Genomic DNA, 12,878 nt, shown 5'->3' with positions numbered 1-12,878 from the left:
ACGGATGGAATGGGGCTATTCGGCGACTATTTCCAAATGAATTGATACATTTTGTAACATTTGCTTCCGTCTAACCACGACCTTAGATGGATATCAGACGTTTTTTACAAACTCAAATCTTATATTCCCAATTATTTGTCGGTCATGCTACTATTCAGAAGCCCATCACTAATATCTTAGCCATTTAAAACATTTCTGTGACTTTTTTTATAGCAATTTGTCTACTTTGCCAAATAGTTGGCTTTATTTCCCTGGCAAAGGTTCTGGCTTTGGCAGCAAATTGCTATAAAAGTCTATACTCCTAAAATGGCTCAATTGGCCACTTTTGAAACAAGACCTTCTTTTGCTTCGTTCCTACCCAGACATCATCAAAAATGTGTTTGCACTGCATTGATATCCGGCCTAAAAGCTGGTCATCCCTCATCCATTGACCAAAAATCTCCGTCCACGCCCTAGATGGCATCAGCAGGAGACTCGGGCACCGGCCAGGTCACCCAGACCCAGGGAGACGCGGCGGACCAGAACTTCGACTACATGTTCAAGCTGCTGATCATCGGCAACAGCAGCGTGGGCAAGACCTCCTTCCTGTTCCGCTACGCCGACGACTCCTTCACCTCGGCCTTCGTCAGCACCGTGGGCATCGACTTTAAGGTCAAAACCATCTACAGGAACAACAAGCGGGTCAAGTTACAGATCTGGGTGAGGGCGACGACATCCCTTTGTGCGTTTTAGCTAACTGTATACGATCACAAAGAACAGATAATCCTCCATAAACATTTCCAAGTTCATGGTCTGGCTCCGTTGACACGGTCGAGCCACACGGCGAGGTCTGTGTGCTTTGGGAGGGTGTCACATGTGGAGCTGTGTGTTTCTATGCACGTGCAACAGGTGCTGAATTACTTTTTTCTTAATTTTGTCTTATGATGGCGGTCACCTAAGGACCTCAGTTTTACACCAAGAGCTTCCAAAAAAGACCATCTAGGACTCTAGGAGGAATTTCTGATTTGTTTTCCAAGTAGTGAGCAGGGTGTTGGGATCCATATTCAGTCTATCTCACACTGGCAAATAGAGTCTTTTCTTATAATAATTTTGACTTTATATTATATAAGTTTTCCATTGTGAAATCATTCCAGTCGAAGGTGTAAGGCCATTCCCAGAAATACGCACATCATATGTCAGCGCTTTACCACGGTTGATACTCCCGCCGAACCAATCGATTACACCCATTAGCTTTAAGCCCCCAGACAGGCAAACAAATTCAATAGGTGCATGTGGTGTGGGGAGGGTGTGGTTTGAGTAGCCACACCCGTTCTGGGTCTAGGTAACTGGGGACCCAGGATCAGAGTGGCTGCACAACTGTTGCTTGTTGGTTGGTCTAACGAGCAACCGGTAAAACCCCCATCCCCCCACACACACTCAGGAGAGGAGCCCTTGTCATGGCACATGTCCATCTGCTCCCGGGCTTGTTCCATCCAGCCCACTCTCCACAATAAACTGTGTCTACAAGTGTCTACAAGTTTGTTTTTTTTGCATTGTGTAGCATTTGAACTCTCAGCTCTGGGGACACTGAGTCATCAGTGTGAGCAGTGGCTACAGTAAACTTCTCCACATCCTCCTCCGTCTTAATCTCTTGGATGTCAAACATCCTCCCCGCTCAAGAAAGATGCACGGGGCTCCGAGCTGCGCGCTGGAGTGTGCTCAGCGCACGGACCAACACCCATTTTAGTTTGTCAGTCAAGCAAACACCTCCCATGTGGTTGTGGGAAGGTGGAGCCTTACTGTGAGTGCCGTGATTAAGGACGCTTGGACGAGAAGTGAGGATGCGCGTTGGACTGGAATTCTCTGTTCAAGCACTTGACTGGAAGGTGGATGAGAAGTGCTCCGGGCTGCATGTCTGGATATTTTCAAATTTCAACAGCAACAATAATAATAATAATAATAATAGCTTAAGAAAAACAAAACAAACATCCCCGCCATGCAGTTGCCGTTGACATTTGGCCGTTCTATATTTTCAACAGTTATATGACATTGGTCATTTTGACAAGGTAAACTGAACTGTGTAATCATCGATCTCAATGTGACTCCCAATCAATCTGCGTGATATAGCATTTGAACCTCAATCAGCCTCGAGGTCAGTGTTTCTCGACCATTTTTCTGCCACTGCATGCTTTTTTTCAATTAAATAATGCCATGGCACAATACTATCCCATTAACCACGAAAAAAACTTCACTGAAACATATAACTGTGCCTATTTATTATGGCCCACTAATAAAGCTCACTTTCAGTGTGAAACTTGACTTTATTGCGATAAACACAGCTGCTATTCTGGCTATAACTGATGAATTGGTACAGCCGTTTTGACACAAGAGCTAATTTCCTTTATTTATTTAGTTATTTATTCATTTAAAGTGGAATTTCAAGTTGAACTTTTTTCATGGCACATCTGGTGAGCTCTCACCAGGTTGAAAAACACAGGTTGAATTTTGACCCAAATACTTTTATACATATAAAATAATAATAATAAATAAATAAGCAATAAGTCAAAAGTGACCTGCTGCAGAGAGCCTTTTCACATACTCAAAGCAGTCGACTTACTTTAATATCAAGGCATTGCTCAAGCTTTGGCCACAAATTTGCCAAAAGAAAGCCGGTGCATCCGGGTGTACTTACAGGGTGTGGGAACACAGGAGCATGATGGGAAGGATTTGCATCTGTTCTCAAGTCTTGGGTTAATGATTCACCACCGCTCACTGCTCTAGAGGAGATTCAGTTAACCATTTGTATTCATTCCTCATTTGCAGGATTTAATGTTTTTTCTTTTTTTATTGCTTGGTTGATTAAAAAAAAAAAAAATAATAATAATAATAATAATAAATAAATAAAAATAATTTTATATTTATTTATTTATTTATTTATATATATATATATATATATATATATATATATATATATATATATATATATATATATATGGGATCAGATTTCTATGTGTTTGCACACCACCATTTGCTGTTCATTGACACCGGGATTCCTTGTTGACTCTGCGGCAGATTCACAAGCAGAATCCTTTATTCAGCCGAGTAATGTTTTTTATATACTGATTGGTGGATTGCCGTATAGACAATTAGCATTGAAAAGCTTAACCATCTGAAAAAATAGGCAAATATAAAAAAAATAGCCCCCCCAAAATAGTCAAATATACCAAAAGGCAATTCTATATACAGGATAAGTTCAGTTAAAAGGCAATTCCTGGGGTGAAGTGGCAGCATGGTTGCGAGTATGGATGTGGATATAAAATATTTATACAGATGGATATACTGTACAGGATGACTGAATATGTATACAATAATACAGGTGTGGATAACAATGAATGCGTAGGTATAAAGGTCATTACTCAGTGACAGCACCGTTGCCTCACAGCAAGAAGGTCCTGGGTTCGAACCTGGACCGTCCCAGGTCCTTTCTGTATGGAGTTTGCACGTTCTCCCTGTGTTTGTGTGGGTTTCCACCGCCTGCTCCGGTTTCCTCCCACCGTCAAAAGACATGTATGTTAGGGGTTAATACTCCTATCGGGTGTGTAGAATGGGTCAAATGCAGAGGACTAATTTAGTTTCCCCAGAAATAACAAATTAAGAAATCTTCTACCTTTGCAATCTAGACCTTCCCCATTGTAGGGACTGTGATCGATTACTCATCGGACCGTACACCATCCCGCAATAGTATGGTGACCACCCAAGGGGGGGTCCACATAATAACGTATATAACGACTTGTGAGGAATATCCTTGTGGGATACTTTCTGTAGCACCTATATTTCATATTTGATTGGAGTCTATACCATAGCAACATATTGCTTGTTTTGTTTTTCCGGTGTCGTACCTCTCCCTCACTCCGGGTTTTTTGTTCCATCTGAACGCAGCATTAGTTGCTGAGCAACAATAAACATATGGTTTCCTCCTTGGCATCGAGAAGCTCCTGTTTTCTACGCGCAGCCCTGTTTATTATTTTCTTGTTCTTCCGGAAGACTCCATCTACTTCTACTACTTCCTGCTCCACTGGGCTTTTTTTTTTCTCAACTGCCCCCTGTCGTTCGAGTGAGTACTACTACTTCTTGGTTGGGTATTTTTTTCTCAAAATGCCCTGCGCGCCAAATACTCCTGGTGATACAATTGCAGCAAGACCGCAGATTGTTCAATTCTTATCGATAAGACAAAATCTTAATCGATTCAATTCTTATGAGCAGTTAATCGATAGTCGATTAATTGTTAACATCCCTATTACCAATAAATCCCAAGTAGGGATCAAAGGCGTTTGGGCTGGGCGCAGGCACTGCTCACCCACCATAAAACGTGACACCAGTTGGTGACTGCATGGTGTGAAGCCGTCCAAGCCTACAAGACATGCTGAGATTGCTGCCAGATAGACTTTAAGTGTAGAGGCCACTTTTTCCTCTGCAAATAGTTCTTGTGGAAACTTCAATATTGGTGCTATAGTCGCAGACCTTGGGCCCTATAGCAGTCGAAAGGGGCGTGTCCCCATTGCTCACACCACTGGGCAAAAATACGCCACCTCAGCATGTACTGGGAGCGTGTAGAGGGCGCTCTGTATAGTGGCAACCACCACATCTGACAGGCCTGATGCTAGAAGATTCTCCCTTTCAGCTACCAGGCCCTGATGCGCCACAGGCCCAGGCATTGGTGCCATATCGTTCCCTGCGCCTTCGTGACTAGTTCTCATCATGCTCCCATGAAGGACCCGCACACATGTCGCACAGGTCGCCGAACCACAGGTGGCTTGGCCAAGGAGTACAGACTCCCGGGGACGGGAGGACGCAAGGACGGTCATTCTGCGAAATGCATTCTGGGATACTTCGGTAGATAGTACAACCTACTGTCTCGGCCACCACCTGGAGGTGAAGGTGAGAGTCTGCCGCCAGGGGGTTCACCCGAGCCAATAGGTTTGCTTCGTGGTTGAGTTTGCCAGCGTTGCGGACCGCCTGGCGGGAGAGGAGGTTCCGCTCCGCATACAGCAGTTCATAGTTCATGTGCTACAGGGGGAAGGGCCCGAACTCCGCCCTGGTGATGGATGTATGCCATGGCCGACGTGTTGTCTGATCTCACCAGAACATGTCGGCCCTTGTGGCAGGAAGTGTTGAAGAGCTAACATCAGTGTGTCCAGCTCTAACACGTTTATGTAACGCTCCGGCTCTCGAACCACTGTAGATGGCTCCCCACCCCGTGGTGGATACATCCGTGGCGGCGGCATGATACGCTCCCTGGCGCGGACCCCACACGAAGGAACAGTGCACTTCTCCTCACTGATAACACCCTCTCGTACCTCGACGACACCGTTATTTTGCGGCGTCTTCACTGGGTGGAAAAACGTCTGGATGCGTACCACCTCTGGAACGCCCTGGCCCGCAACATGCCAAGGGGCGGCACCGCAGCCGCAGACGCCATCATGCCCAGCATTTTCTGCCACAAAAGTGATGTCACTAACCGTCCGGGTCCGAAACTGTGACGCTCATGACTTGATGGTCTGAACTCAGGCTGAAGAGAGATGGGCCATCATTGAAACAGAGTCCAGCTCCATGCCTGAAAAGGGGGTGCGCTGACTCTGGGTCAATACACTTTCTCCATGTTGATAGCGAAGCTTAGACTGCGCAGGTGGGAAAGGGTTAAATTGGCTGTCTGACTGACTCCCCTCCCTGGCTTAGAGTCGTCCAAATAGTTGTACACTCTCAGCCCCTGCTGGTGTAAGGGTGTTAAGCCGCCTACACACATTTCGTAAACACCCGAGGAGCTAAAGATAGTACGAAGGGGAAATTTGTTTCTTCACTTTATCATCTATAGTTGTTGGTGGCATAATAAAAACACCATTGAAATGTTGAGGAAATAAATAATTACATTTATTTTGCTCCACTCAAAATCGACAATTTTAGATTTTTATTAAAAGATAAATATAACAAGGCTATAACATGACGACGAGGTATGACTTTTCTTTTCTTGGCTCCTAGCAGAGAACAGCAGAATGACTGTAGTAAACATTAACAATAATTACGTTTTTTACATTAATGAAAACAATATTCTTCTTGAGGTAGTGCACTGTGTTCAAAAGTTGAAATATCTCTACTTTCATAAAATTATGATTTATTTTGATTATATTATTGTCTGATAGTATCCGATATTTACTTATATGTTTTTGCTTTGTTTTGATATTTCCTTTTGGTCATATAAAATTATTAGATTTTAAATATTAAAATTATTTTATATATATATATATACACACACACACACACACAGTGGTACTTTGACTTACGAGTTTAATTTGTTCTGTGACAGAGCTCGTAATTCAATCTGCTTGTATAGCAAATTAATTTTCCCCATGAAATTAATTGTAATGCCATTAATCCGTTCCGCCCCCCAAAAACCACCCCAAATTTTTTTGTTACGTGTTTTTAAATAAGAAAAATGTATCGTTAAATAACAAATATTGTATAAAAACATAATAAAACGCTATCTCCAGCGAGCTGCTTCTCCGTCAACCACACCGACAGCAGATTCTCCATCTTTTCATGGACAGCGGTCCGCACCTCAGACATTATTTTAACGCCCTTGGCTGGCGTAATACCCTTTATCGTCTCCTTCTGCTTCAGTATGCTACATATCGTAGAAGTACTACGCTCGTACTGCCTCGCCGATTCCACCACACACACACCTCTCTCATGTCCATCCTCTGATTTCATGCTTTAATTCAATGGACATCATCCGCTTCTTCTTCTCAGCACTTACTTTCTTAGGACCCATGGCTAGAAATGTTTTTTTTGGCAACATAACTGCACAAATCGCGAGCACAAAACACAAAAGAGATGCTTCCACAGTCAGGTCACCACGTGAAGTGAAGGAGTGAGACACGGGATGCTGGCCGCATTCGCTCGCCACGCCAACTAGTGGCGGCACCTGAAGCTCGCTCCTCGTAACTCACATTTTTTCTCGCAAATCAATACAAGAAATCCACTGAAGGACGGCGCGTAACTCGGAAAACTCGTATGTTTGTGCACTCGTAAATCAAGGTACCACTGTATATATAAAAAAAAAAAATTAAAAAATTCGATAATAGTAATTATATAAAAATGTAGATGTGCAGTTTTTGAATATTTAAAAAAATGACATAAAACAAATCAATTCCATGTAAATGTTTTGGTTAACTAGAGGGCTAGAGGGCATGGATTTCCTCTAGGTTCCCTATGGGCTGGGCAGCTAGAACAGCTAACAACTCGCGATAGAGCCGGAGAACAAGCTATGGAGCAGGAAAACAACTTTGCTGTGCCACAGTGTGACCCTTTCAAGATTCAAGAGGTTTATTCGTCACATGCATATACATACTTTCATACATCGGCGTTCACCGGCGCCGCTGGCCCCACCTTAACAAACAAGCGGAGCAAAGAGGACAGCACTCTGAGAGAGTGACAGGAGGCGTGCGTGCGTGTGCGTGTGCGTGTGCGTGCGTGCGTGCGTGCGTGCGTGCGCACTTGCTGTCGGAGAGTAGGGGAAACACACTACTAACCATACTTAATGGGTCACAGCCACTTGCTGCATGCTGAGATCCTTGGCGAGCCAGTAGTCTCCTTAGTTTTTATGAATGTTGTTCATGTGTGTTGCCAGGACACGGCGGGGCAGGAGCGCTACCGGACCATCACCACAGCTTACTACAGAGGAGCCATGGGCTTCCTGCTGATGTACGACATCACCAGCCAGGAGTCCTTCTCCGCTGTGCAAGACTGGTAGGCGGGGCACCCAGGCCCGTCCGTCCGTCCGTCTGTCGGACTCTGCCTCTCTATCTGTGTTTGTCTATTTACTCGTGCAGGCGAGACAGTCATACAGTAGGAGTACACAGTGCCCTCTAGACTTATTGGCATCCTTGGTAAAGATGCTGTAAGAACTGGCCTTGTTGTTCATCAGCTTCATCTTACACTCAAAATATGAGGGGGAAATTCACCTTTAATGGACGTAGTAGAAAGAAAACCCTTCCATTAATATGACTTCCTGTTTCACTTGGGTGGGAATGTGGGGTGACCTGCAGGCCAAAGTCCTTCAGTCATCCACTAACATGGAGAAGAACAGGGAGTACTGAAATGAGGCAAAAGTGTGTTGACCTTCGTAAATCAGGCAGTAGCTCCACTATCCGGGCATCAATTCCGAAGTTCAAAACCATTGTGGTTTGGCGGTTTTAGAGGCAAAAACTTCTCCAAGGATCAGAATTGCAGTTGGTCGCATCTTGGGTGAGGGGTCACAAGGTCCTCAAACCTACAGTGGCTCTATGCCAACAAGCTGTTTGGAAGCCATGCCAGAAAGCTTCTGGCGTCATCAAACCACAAGGAAGCGCCTGGAGCAATGTCGCTGGAGCTTTAACGGGAACCCGGGTTCTATGGCAGGATAAGACCAAAATTGAGCTTTTTGGTAATAAGAGGTTTGTCGTAAGAAGCAGCGATGGTTATGCAGCAAAGAGCCCAATCCCTACTGTGAAGTATGGTGGTGGATCTGTGATGTTACCAGGCGGTTTTACTTCCAAATGTCCTTTTAGGGAACCTTGGGAGGAATACATGAGAGCGTTGACTCCATCCGTTACTCCATCCCGGAATTTAGGGTCAAAATATGTCAAAGTCCTGGGCCAGGAAGCCAAAACGGGCTCATGGTTGGATCGTCCAGTAGGACAATGATCCAAAGCGAAACCTTCCAAATCCACGCTGAAAGGTTCAGAGACAGAATCCAGCTTTTGCCACGGCCATCCCAGCCCAACCCTTCTTCAAACATCTGTGTATGTCCGCTAATGTGTAGTGTCCTTTCGAAAGTTAATTTCCTAACATGTCATGTATGTATTTTCTCTTATATATATTTATTTTCCGGGTCCTGTCTCTGAAATGTGAATGAATAAAGTATTTCTCTCTCTTTTTTTCCCCTCCTTCTCCCCGCAGGGCGACTCAGATCAAGACGTACTCGTGGGACAACGCTCAGGTGGCCCTGGTGGGGAACAAGCTGGACCTGGAGGAGGACAGGCAGGTTCCCACTCAGGACGCTCAGAGGCTGGCCACGGAGCTAGGTCCGCAACACGCACGCACACAGAAAAACATACATGTCAACACAGAGCTACATCCATAACTTCAATGTAAGAACAATGAACCACTTGTTGATTTACAACACATACAGTACAACCTACAGGACGTCCAGTGCAGGAATGGAGGTCAGGCAATGATACCCTTATCAGTTGTTGCATAAGACTTATTGCTCATTGGCTGTTTCTTACACACACACACACACACACACACACACACACACACACACACACACACACACACACACACTTTCCCATGTTCCTCTCCTCTTTTTTATCCACTTCTTCCCTCTAACTTGCTCTTCACAAATCTCTCTCCTTCTCCTGCTCCACCTCCCTCCCACCCTCCACCTTCCATTTCCTTTGTTTTCCCTCTACTCTCACCATAACCTAATCACTTCTCCTGCTCTCCAGGCCTGTAAAATAAACAAATTCCACTTTGGCCCCCTCTCCCTCTCTCACCAGGCTTCCAGTTCTTCGAGGCCAGTGCCAAGGACAACGTCAATGTGAAGCAGGTCTTCGAGCGGCTGGTGGACATCGTCTGCGACAAGATGAACGAGAGCGTCAGCGGCGACGCCGGCGCCTTAGCCAACGGCAAGGGAGCCGGTCTGAAGGACACGTCCCCAAAAAGCACCGGCTGCGCCTGCTGATCGCCCACACCCTTTTTAAAGAGTCATTTTACTATCGATACGCGTGCACAGTCCCATCGGCTAAGACGGATAGGACCACACGTCGGGTGAAGCATGCCACATATGCGTTTCTCACAGAGACACACACACACACACACACAATCTATTGAATTGCCAAATATCTACAGCAGCATTGTGAATGTATTTAACTACGTGGTGTGTTTTCCTTCCTTCCTCAAAACAACGCAACGGCTTCGCCGCTGTGCACTTTGCCCCAGTGAAACCTTGAATGTTTCTTTTGCGATTCGTATTATGACTGTTACATTTCCAATCCAAAGAAATTACTGGAGAAACTTGTCTTTTCTTTTTTTTTTCCCATTAAATCCTGTTTTTGAAGCGGCGGCTTGTAGGATCTGCCGGCATTGGACTGTGTCGTGGCGCCCCCATCTGGGCGTGGCCTGGTACTGCATCACTGTGGGTTGTACAGTCGTCTTTGTTTCATGCTCCGACTGATCGGTCTTCCAACTTGAATGTGTTGTCTTCACCTGTCATTGCTATTCCAAGAGTGTGCTCTGCTCTTTATTTGTCTTTTTTTATTTTTTTTTTCTCCAGCATTTGTGTGCTTTATGGACCAAGTTTTTCCAACGTTGTCTTTATCCTGTTTGTTTTGTTGTTGTCGTCTGTCAAATAAATCGTAATAAATGATCATGAGCCAAGACTTTGGCTTTAGGTTTTTGATATTGTTTTTTTTTTTTTTATAAACATGGGATGTTTATACGTACACCTAAGATATAACTATTTAAATGAAATAATAAAAGATGGTCAGTAACAAATGGTATATATGCTCCCATTTCCTGACCTTTGGCCAATGTCATGTTTTGACACTGCTGTCATCAGTGTTTCGGGAAGCAAGGCATTGATAAGTAAACCTATATCCTTCATAAAGTTTATGGTTCTCGTCTAGGACAGACTCTGCCCGTCATCATTCTTTACGGTAGCTGTTCATTATGAGTCAGCTGACTGCGAGTTGGACTGAGCGTACAAGGATTTCCTGTAGACCACAGAGACCAATTTAGAACTTTATCACCCATTTTTTTTTTTTTTTTTTTTTTTTTTTACTATGAAGTGATCTGAAAGGTTTTTTTTTTTTGTTTTTTTTTATCGTTTTTTGAAGGGACTTTGTTCACCAGGAAGTGAAAGACATAATGACATGTAGGCCATGAACTCCCCTCTGTGCAATCTGTGTGTGTGTGTGTGTGTGTGTGTGTGTGTGCGCGCCCTTGTTTAAAAGCTTGTGACAGAGGACAAAAAGCCACATGAAAGCACTCCTCATGGAACAGAACCTCTTTACCTCAGATCAGGTATGAGCATTTCTTTCATGGGCATATGCGGTGTACACTGTGTGTCACACTAGGATAATAATTACAAAACAATAGGATTTGCTTTGTAACACAGCTTAACAAAGAATTAATATGATTATTTATAGATTGTAAATACAATCTATTAATATGAATATATGAATATTATATGATAATTTTTTTTTATGAATTCAGGTATTGTATTTCAGTACATTTTTCATGCTTTTTCTTTGAGAAGGTATATTATTCCCCAAAGAAAATGAAATCTAACTGCTTTATTTGACAATAAGCTTTGACAATTTTGACAGAATACACGGGTCAGTTCAGCTCACGAACAGATTATGCAGCCACAGACTTGATGGACCTGAAATAGTCAAGTGGAGATGGACTCCGGCTTTGAAATCAAACCTACAGTAAATGCCGGCACGTCTGGATCAGTCTTCCTGTCAACGCTGTTAATTTGTACCTAAAAGCAACAAATTAAGTTTTCTAGTTCACATGGTTTCATGGGTTTTAATTGCTTGGGTTGCGTCATGTGATACAGGGAGACAGCTGTTTAACTGTCCGGTGACGGTAGACTTGTCAATAATCTTTTTTTAAAGGGATAAAGCAAGCTTATAGTTACAGTACAGTCTTTAAGAACTTGGGTCATTTTCCAAACTGACCTCAGCAATGTGTAATGAAGGCGCGTGAAAGAATTTACAGTCCCTGCTCCATCATTTGTGTGATGACTGACAGGAAGAAATGGTTAATAGGATCTATCTTGGAGGTAAGAGGTCATAAATCACTCGCAAAGGAAATAAAGCTTCAACATTATCCATCGATAATTGTTTTACTTCACAAAGACGACGTTCAACATTTTCACAGGCATTCAATGCCTTTAATACCAAAGGACCCTACAACTAGTAAATCATTGCGACATTATAAACTATGGGCTCTAAAATTCAGAAAACTAATCTTACACAATGTTAAGTGACTAAAATAATATTCTGTAGTGTTATATGTGAATTAATATGGCTAATACATTCAAAATCAAAATTAAGACTGAAGAATTATTGTTTTTACTCTAGTGGAATAAATGGGAGTCATGTAATAAATACAGTGAATAATAATAAAGCAACAAGCAATTCCTCTCAAGAAGTCGGTTACAAGACATTTAAATACCTTCCAAAGATCGTCCGGAGGAAAATAAAAGCAAGGCTGATGCCCCACAAACCACAAACTTGTTCTGCTCTCTCACTTCCACCCAAATGAGTTTCACCATGTTGTATTTGTTCCAGCATGAATGCAATTTTTAGAGAAGGCTACAACCCTCTTGGGTCAATTGCTTTAGTTAATGATTCATCAAAACAAATGACCACCTTATACTGTAGACCAGGCGTCTATTGATGGTATTCCCTAAAGAAGTGGTTCTCAAACCTATTTTTTAGTTGTGTTACCCCCTCTAAGATCTTTTTTCAAATCTTTTTTTTGTTCCCCTCACTGGAAAGAATTAACATAAATGATCCACTGTACTTGCGTTGTGTGGGTCTTTTTCTTTTGAACCTAATCTACAATTTCTATATATTTTTTATTTCTTTTCGGAGTACCCGCTGCAGTACCCCTGCAGTACCCCTAGGGGCACGAGTACCCCCATTTGAGAAACGCTGCCGTAAAAGGTCGCTAGGATTAGGCGGTGACAAGCCACGATGGCGTCACTTACGCAACTGGCCGTTGGAGCTCAGCGGGTTCTCTAAACGTCGCTTGGAGGTCAACCAGTCTGACTCAGTTCAGTCTGGATA

General features: G+C 43.4%; 1 protein-coding gene across 1 annotated transcript in view; it reads left to right on the top strand.

The window, feature by feature from the left end:
* LOC307229703 (ras-related protein Rab-3D-like) overlaps positions 1-10,455 on the top strand; it is an 11,784-nt gene extending 1,329 nt beyond the window's left edge. The window contains exons 2-5 of the mRNA XM_079999748.1: positions 457-699; positions 7,664-7,782; positions 8,974-9,098; positions 9,576-10,455. Coding sequence (XP_079855874.1) covers positions 457-699; positions 7,664-7,782; positions 8,974-9,098; positions 9,576-9,760 — 672 coding nt within the window. The 3' untranslated portion in view covers positions 9,761-10,455. The remainder of the gene's footprint in view (positions 1-456; positions 700-7,663; positions 7,783-8,973; positions 9,099-9,575) is intronic.
* Positions 10,456-12,878: the final 2,423 nt, after the last annotated feature.

The sequence above is a fragment of the Zeus faber genome (genome assembly GCF_960531495.2).
Source record: "Zeus faber genome assembly, chromosome: 4".
NCBI classification, from domain to species: Eukaryota; Metazoa; Chordata; class Actinopteri; order Zeiformes; family Zeidae; genus Zeus; species Zeus faber.
This window is presented reverse-complemented; position numbering and strand designations above follow the sequence as displayed.